The 8,642-nt window shown below is 39.4% G+C and overlaps 1 protein-coding gene and 1 long non-coding RNA gene across 2 annotated transcripts in view; one reads left to right on the forward strand and one right to left on the reverse strand.

Annotated features, from left to right (window-relative positions):
- LOC106529416 (uncharacterized) overlaps nt 1-3,856 on the reverse strand; it is a 5,255-nt gene extending 1,399 nt beyond the window's left edge. Inside the window, exons 1-2 of the long non-coding RNA XR_001311639.1 lie at nt 2,617-3,856; nt 1,381-1,443 (exon numbers count right to left, since the gene is read on the reverse strand). This is a non-coding gene — a long non-coding RNA (uncharacterized LOC106529416). The remainder of the gene's footprint in view (nt 1-1,380; nt 1,444-2,616) is intronic.
- whrna (whirlin a) overlaps nt 1-8,642 on the forward strand; it is a gene marked incomplete at its 5' end in the record, with an annotated part of 132,335 nt that overhangs the window by 94,844 nt on the left and 28,849 nt on the right. The window contains 2 exon segments of the mRNA XM_014024831.1: nt 5,564-5,823; nt 7,760-7,796. Coding sequence (XP_013880285.1) covers nt 5,564-5,823; nt 7,760-7,796 — 297 coding nt within the window.

Here is an 8,642-nt window from a genome sequence, read left to right on the forward strand (position 1 = left end):
CAAAAAAATGCAATAATAATCTCATTGTGAGGCCCTAATACTCATTAAACCTAATAGTTTTTTGCAAATATTCACTCATTTTGAATTTTCTCATGCAGTTGCTCACCCCATCCTTGCTTGTGAACGACTGAGCCTTTCAGGGATGCTCCCTGTAAACCCAGTCATGACACTCACCTGTTTCTAATTACCTGAAGAGATAATCATGTGGGATGTTCCAAACAGGTTTTTATTTGGTTGTTTTGTTTTGTTTTGTTTGAGCATTCCTCAACTTTCCCAGTCCCTTGCTGACCCTGTCCCAGCTTTTATAGAACGTGTTGCAGCATCAAATTCAAAATGATAAATATTTGCACAAAATCAATAAAGTTTATCTGTTTGAACATGAAAGATTTTGTCTTTGTTGTGGATTCTTTAGGCTGAAAAAGATCATTGTATTCTGGTGATGTACTTTGATCAATGAGTTTATTGATAAAATATGGAAAATGAATTGCTTTCTTAGCTTTGATTCTGTTGGTTTTGTTTGCGTAGTTTGCCTGTAACATTATAAAATATGACTGATGAATAAATAAACTCTGCATAAGTGAGGCTGCTCGGATTTAAAAATGATGCGTTCCCCACTTAGTAACAAATTAATAACTTTCCTGTAACGTCTGAACTGATGCCTTAGAACCAGTGTTGTATATGTTGAACATGTGAAGGGACGCGTACCTGGAACATGTGAACGGACGCGTACCTGGAACATGTGAAGGGACGCGTACCTGGAACATGTGAACGGACGCGTACCTGGAACATGTGAACGCACGCGTACCTGGAACATGTGAAGGGATGCATACCTGGAACATGTGCCTCACTTAGCAGCAGCATGTCAGTATGAGCTGAAACTCTGAACAGTTATTGTCTGACCYTCCTGTTAACTGAGTCATCTTACAGAACGTTGGACAAAATATTATGCACACGTCAGCATAAGTTCAAAACATCCTTAAATCTTTGGGGCTTTTGAGTTAYAAACTAGATATTTTCTCAGTCTTGTCTGGTTAGAAACGTCTCAGTTTGAAGTTTAAAATCAACCTTTACATGATGGTTTTGTTTGCAATCAAAGTTAAGTGTTTAAATGATCTGTCAGCAACACTTCATTTCTGAAACAAGACTCCTGCAGCGTCAGATGGACTCATCAGACGTGTAAATCTCCAATAAACGTTTGGTTTGACTTCCTTTTTAACTGCAGGAAGCAACAGCTTGTAATTAAATCTGAAATCTGCCTGTTTGCTTCTGAAGATCAGCAGCGGTGCTCAGCATCTGCAGTCGCTCGCTTTGGAACAACCGTTTGGATCAGAAGTGGAAAGATTACTTTAAAAAAAACTCTAGCGGTAAAGCTTTATTTACCCTCCTCGGTGATGCAGCTGTGCACAGCTGTTGATCCTGAGGGGGCACAGGTGGACCTCCACCCTGACGTCAAAATACAAAAGATGCAAAAAGTCTTTTCAGAACAGCTGCAGGTTTTARCCTCGTTTACCAACATGTGGAGAAATATTCTGAGTTCATTCAGCCACCAAATACTTTGAGATAAAATTAATTACCTACACGCACGCACACACGTTTAAATCACTTCAATACCTAAACAAAATACAGTTTCAGGGCATTTATTTGTTTTTAAGCAATAAATGAGTTTTATTCTTTAATGTTTTCTGAAGTGAACAACTTCACGTCTGTCAGGAAGTCATTTAAAGGCCCACCGGCTCGGTGGGTTTTGTTAAAGAGGCAGTTATTACTCTGTTCTGCTSACTGATAAACTAAATGAAGGTTCTCAAACGAACAGATTTAATTTCTCCTCCAGAACWCCTCCTGTTCTTCAGGAGACGTTGCTGCCACCTCCTCTGTCCTCCTGATGAAAACACTGAAGGTTCCTCAGTAAAAAAAAGCTGCTTATTAGTTTCAACAGAAGCTCGGCTCTTTTCTTTAGCAAACCTGAAGACTTTTTTGTGTCTGAGAAAACATTAAACATCAAACCTTGTATTTTCATTAACAGAGTTTGGAAATATTGGCTGAACAGTGTGGTGAGTCGGGACACAATGTTCAACTTGAGTCCAAACAGCAAAATCCAAAGTGTTAATTTAACTCAGAGTGTTAAATTTAACACTTTATCTGAGTTTATATAATACTGTGGGAGGATTTTAATTAATAAAGAGTTGCTAAATTATAAGTTTTCTTACAATTTATTAACATAATAAAGGGGAACCACCTGTTGCTCTAAGGGAATTAATCTCGTATTTTTGACTTAATCTCATGTACAGGAGGACGGAGCTCTTTTCAGTTTATGACGGTGAACACGAATAAAAAAACGCAGAGACAAAGCATGGATTTCACAATATACCCTATATTGTGGATTCAGAGAAAAATTACATCACAAGTCGTTTATGGCAAGTAAAGACATTTGCTATCCCAACTGCTATGAATTTAAATAACAAGTGACATCACTTCAGCCAACCACTTCTAGTAATTTTATGCTACAGAATCATAACTCTCTATTCTAACAAAAGGAGTGAAAACTTCCTAGATTAATAAAAAAACGTTGATTCATTTATCAAGAGGGGACGTGATTTCTAAGGGAAATCAACTCACCAGCTCTTCCTTCTGAGTCCAGGAGATCTGAGCGAGGATGGTCACCGGTGCTGCTCGGTCTCAAAGGGGGTCCCGTTCGGGTACAGCTGGACACGCCGAGGCTGTCTGGGGTCGGCTTCAAGCTACAGATGAGGAAGTCGGTTCGGGTCTAGATGGTTCGGACCGAAGTTCTGGTCAGTTCAGTTTCCCGAACAAATCGCGTCCCTACGCTACAAAAATTAAACTAAAAAAGAAATTAAAATTAAAATAAATGTCCCCGAAGGGAATGAAGGAACCTGAAACTCCTGGTCCGTTCTCTCTGGCTGCTGTTTCTAAACCCTCTTGAAATACTAAAAATGTTATCTCTTGTCCTGACTTTACAAACTTCTGATTGGCTGAGAGAGAAGTCACATGGGGTGTCACCTGCTTCACTGAGATCACGGTTCTGCTTCTAAAATGATTGAACAAAACACAGATTGACGTGGTTACCTGTACAGTGATTAAATCAAGATATTATCACAGTGATTGAGGCATGATAGAAAAATACATTGTTTCTTTTTTTTTCTTTTTTTTATCAGACAACCAAACAACAGAAATTTACCCAGAAAAACATTTGCTCATGATGTGATTATGAGACRAGCCTTTAGGGGCGCTCTAAGACCATAAATGAGATTGTATGTCTTTGAAGATAGTTCGTGGGCATTATCTCAGCAAGGGACACAGTCTGCTAGGGTCTATGTGTGGATTGTAAACCCACTTCTGGAGACTTTCCGTCTGGGCAAATGGTGGGTCCTTTGTTATAAACGGCCATTTTGAACACTTAAAAGGGGTCTCACAACAGGGCTTAATCAACGGAAGTTTGCAGTTCCTGTTTATTTTAGCATTTGTAGACAGTGGAGAAAGCCATTGTTCTCTATAGTATGGGAAGAGGAGGAAGTTCTTGTGTGGAACTGTTTTCTTACGTTCCTGCTACACTACTCACAGATTCTGAGTTAAAATTACACTTTGAAAAGTGTTGATATTTAACACTTTTAAAGTGTCAAGTATTTGACACCCATTGGTGGTTTTTTATGACACTGTATAAGTGCACTTTTAACTCACAATTGTGTTATTTTCTTTCACTGTTYGTGTTAAAATTTTGGAGCTTATTTAACTCTCTCCAGAGTTCAGACAACACTGCTGAAATCAGCTCTAACACTGGCTGTCAGCTAACACAGAAAGTGTTAAAATAACACTTCAGGAGTTAAAATCAACTCTGAACAGTTTAACACTGAAATTTTAACTTTTCCAGTTTTTGCTGTACAGATTTTTACACTTTGACACGTTTTAAAGAAGCCAGCTGTAAAATGGCTTCTTCAGTTCAATATTTGTTGCCTGGATGTGATTACATTTGTTTTGAACATTTTGGCACCAGTAAAACCAAATGTGTGTTAGTTACAGTCAGATGGTTTATAATAGTCAAAGCCAGGAGTTTTAGCTTCAACCTTGATTCTGAGTTTGCATCTGGGAGAGTTTTGTAAGAAATGGGTTTTAGTTTAACTGGGTTCTTATTGTTTTTATGCAGATAAACATAGTTTGTCTCTTAGACCAGTGGTTTTCAGACTTWTTAGCTTCCAGTATTACTAGTTTAAACTGTTAAACATGTAGACATAATAGTATAAACAAACCTAATGACATTACCTTGATTCATTTATGATTTACAGAAGGTTTTTTGTAGTAATTATGGTGAAAATTTGCGTCTGCCATTTATTTGCTATCTTCTCAGTTGATGTTTTGTGACCTACAGAGGGTCCCGACCCCAGCTTTGGGAACCAGCCTTAGACTATTTATTTGGGGTTCAGTCAAGGTATTGATTAAAGGAAAATGAACCGTGTCCAACTGACATTTATGAAGTTTACCTTGAAATAAAAGGCTTCAGGTACAGAGAAATGTGCTACTGCTAGTTCAGCTTAGACCTTTARATTCTTTAGTTTTTACTCATCCAGTGAATAAACAGGAAAAACCTGTGAGCTGTAGTGCATTGGTTCAAATGTTTGTAAAACTGTGTTTTGTCTAAATATGATGAAGCTTATCAATGGATCATTTTGTATGAACTGTCTGAAATATAATCTTAAAGATTTTTTTTGAACAGTAGCTACAAAAACATGATTTTGGGCAAAAAAAAAATCGTCATTTTTTATATTTTCCCTGTGAGCTATCTGAGACAAAACTGGTAAATCTTAACATCTCAGTACTCTTTAAGGTACCATCAGACATCAACAWGTAGCTTTAAAAAGCAGGAATCTGAAAATGTTCGGAGGTCATTTTGACCAAATATGATTTCATCCACAGTTTGATGTGAGCTAACCCCTGACCATMGTTTCTACTTTAAAATCCTTTCAAAATAAACTACTTGTGCAGAAACTAGCTGTTTTGGGAGGCAGATGTGTCAAAATAAAAGCTGGAAAAGTTCTGTTGAAGGAAAAAACAGGTCTTAATAAAACTGTTATAATGGTTGCATGTAATTCTTTAAATTTGTCCACTTTTAACAGGTTTGTGTTTAAAAACTCCACAGAACCAGATTTTAACAGTTCTCTGGAGCATTTGAACAGGTTTTTGACACGTTGATGCTTTAAAGTTAAACAGTCGTGATAAACGTCGACTCTTCCAGACGAGGTGACGTTTAAAAGCTTTGGTGCACATCAGGGGTCTCTGATCCACCTCACAGGGTTGTGGGGGGCTACAGCTCCAACATATCYGCTCATTACAGGTGTAGTCCAAGGTGGTGTTTAGTATGGACATGATTCCTCCTCTGCTGATTCCTTCAGCACAAAGTGAAAGTACCCAGAAGACATTGCAGTTGCATATGAAACAGTCGTGCTGTGGTTCAGACCTAACCTTCTCCCTCTCATTCATACACCTCCACCATTTCCATCTCTGAACGATACCTCTCTCTGACCTCCGACCTCTGAACCTGTGCATGCGACAGGCTCTGCCAGCCCCTCCCACCACGCCTCTCTGCTCCGCTCCTCTCCCGCAGGTCGGCGACCAGATCCTGGAGGTGAACGGCCACAACTTCCTGAGCGTCCCGCACGACGAGGCCGTCCGGGTCCTGAAGTCCTCGCGGCACCTGATGATGACGGTGAAGGACGTGGGCCGCCTGCCGCACGCCAGGACCGTGGTGGGCGAGACCAAGTGGATCGCCAGCTCGCAGATCGCCGAGACCTCCGCCAACAGCAGCGTGGCGAGGTGAGCTCTGCTCTGAGACCCTGGGACTCTGAGAGAACTTGCTCTCCTCGAGTTCTAGGGTTTTACAAGTCAGGACAGAAAAATATCTGGTCTTTACCAGGTTTTAAATTTATTTAAGCAGGGTTCCCACGGATCCTTCAAAAGAATTAAAGACAATGGGCCTCATGCAAGAACCGTTCGTACGCACAGATTTGTTCTTAAGTTGTGCGTACGAGTGATTTAGGAGAATTTGTGGCATTCACCCTGTTTACAGGGTGTACGGTGCMCAGCGCTGTGGCTTCTGAATAAATGAAAATGATTTAACACAGTTGTTTATACTTTTAGCAGCTCTTTTTATCCCACAGCTGACCTGCTAAAAATGACAGATTTTATTTTCTGGATCTCTGACAGACGGACTTCAATCTCTGAACTCGTAAAGTTCTTCTTTTTAGTTTCGCTGTCATTTTCATGAATGGACACTTCCTGATATCTGAGGCAGGAAACACAMCCTTATATGGTGTTTTTGGGGTGGTAATTATGCTAATCTCCTCTCGCGTGCACGAGCAGCTGGATACGAACAGGTGGAATTTACGCAGCTCATTTACACACTTTTCCTGAAGATAGAAGAGTTTGTTGAATCTGACGTGACATGTTCGTACGAACCCTTTGTACYAACAAAAGTAAGAGAAATTTAGGATAAGAATACGAACATGTTCTTGCATGAGGCTCATTGAATTAATCAAAAATAAGGCCTTAATTAGTCATAAAAGTCTTAAATCAATCTTTCTGTTAACACTCTGTAAGAAGGATGTTGTAGTTTCTCAGTTAGGGATGCACCGATATGAAAATTTCAGCCGACATCAATTTAACCGATGTTAATGCCGATATATCGTGTATCTCAGTCTCAAATAATAAAATAATTGGTAACATTTATTTTTTTTTTATAATTTACTGAATGCCTCTCACAGCTAGTTGTTTTGTGTTAAAATAAACATTTCGGTACAATTGTTGCTGTTTTTTTTTTTCTATTTATCATTATTGTGAATTTGGTCTTAAATTTAAAGTTTTAGTGGCATTAAAAAAGGTCTTAAAGTCTTGAATTTAATTTGCCTTAAGCTGTAAGAACCCTGTTAAATCTAACSGTAAGTAGACAAAAATACATAAGTTTTTACCTTTTTACTTGATCAGATTAAAATACTTTTAGAACCTGTTAAATACCAGATGGTTTTAAATTTTTTAGTAGAAAACTCAAATTTTTAAGTCACCATCTTATAAAAAAAATGACTGAATTGATAGAAGTTAAACTTAKGCGTTAAATWWAAAAAAAASAAGAAYTGTTTAAWTTAGCYTGACGAGATGCTGAGGAGCCACCGCTGGGTTCTGACACAGAAGATGAAGCAGAGCAGGTCACAATAATTTACTGCTCCAGTCGTGACGCTGTGTGATTGGTTTTCTGCTGTCAGTGTAAAAGATAAACCAGCTGCACCTGAACGTTACACTGCTTTCACACTGCAGAGCAGAACATGCTTTATTTTAAAATATTATTCAGCTCCATGTAACGCTGGCATTACGAGCAGCTGAAATGAGCTTTTAGGTAGTAAACTTTTAGGAGTTTGGCTGTTTTTTTTTACCTGCTCCTGACTGAGGAGGGAACACTTTAGCTTTTTGTAACTTGGAGATTTATAAYAATTCAACCCAACATCAGACACTCACACTGCACAGATCTGCTCCTGATTCTTTATTTGTGTGAAGTGATTTGTTTTTCTTAATAAAKAACCTTTTTTCTGCTCAGAACCTGGAACAAACTGGTCAAAAATCAAACTAAAATCCCCAAGAAGTGTTATAAGGTCCTTTAAATCCTGTTAAACACGTTTGACAGAAGAAAATCAGCTCCTCCTGCAGCCGTCGCTGCGTCCCTCTGTGGTTAATTTGTCTCTGTTCGTTCGTGTCTCTGCAGCTTCTCTGTGGAACAAGGAGCCTCGGCAGCAGGAAAGGTGAGATTTACACCTAATTATTTATTTGTATGCATGTGAATTAAACACAGGACGGTGCTGAATAGGAATATAAGAATATCCATACAAGAATATTAATAGAGAGGTCTCATATTTTATTCATGTGCGCACTAAAACCTGCAGCACTCATGTACATGCAAATCAATTCWCTGTGTCCTGGATTAACATAAGAGAAAAACTTCTTTTGTGATGATTTTGATTAAAAGGAGGATTACAGAGGAWTTACAATTTGGGTGTAGTTTAATGGTTTTACACTATAAATCAGGTAAACAGAACTTCGAGTTCAGWTTTGGTTTAATAGAAGCACTGATGTTCTGTCAGACTAACAGGATTACAGCTCTGTACAGTGAGCACAGCCGTGCCCCTGTGGTCCCAGCAGAAGCTTTTATTGCAGCCAGCGGTCATTTATTTGCTCACACCATTAGTTGTTGCACCACTTTGGTTGCCCGTCGACTTTGAACGCGACTTTGCAGAGTGTGCGGCGAAAGTTGGAGGAAGAGGGGAGTTGGAACGGACAAGCAGCTGATGGCAGCGAAAGAGGAAGGTGAGGGGGAGAGCTCACTTTTCATTACGGAGGCTCTCATGGTCCGTCTTCTCCTGACGGGGGGAGGGGGGGCTCGTGGCACCGCTCGAGGGGGAAACAGAGYTTTATGGTGAGGATTTCTCCTCCACTTTGGTCTGCTAACGGTTAAAGTCACTTATAAACCTTAAGACCACAATTTGCAGACAAGAGTGAAAATCCCTTCTCAGTATTGGGGTGGAMGGGTGGGGGTCATAAAACAGGGAAATATTTATGAACAATGTGGGGGGGGGGCATTAATATAGCAT

Source organism: Austrofundulus limnaeus, unplaced genomic scaffold (genome assembly GCF_001266775.1).
Source record: "Austrofundulus limnaeus strain Quisiro unplaced genomic scaffold, Austrofundulus_limnaeus-1.0 Scaffold441, whole genome shotgun sequence".
Classification (NCBI taxonomy): Eukaryota; Metazoa; Chordata; class Actinopteri; order Cyprinodontiformes; family Rivulidae; genus Austrofundulus; species Austrofundulus limnaeus.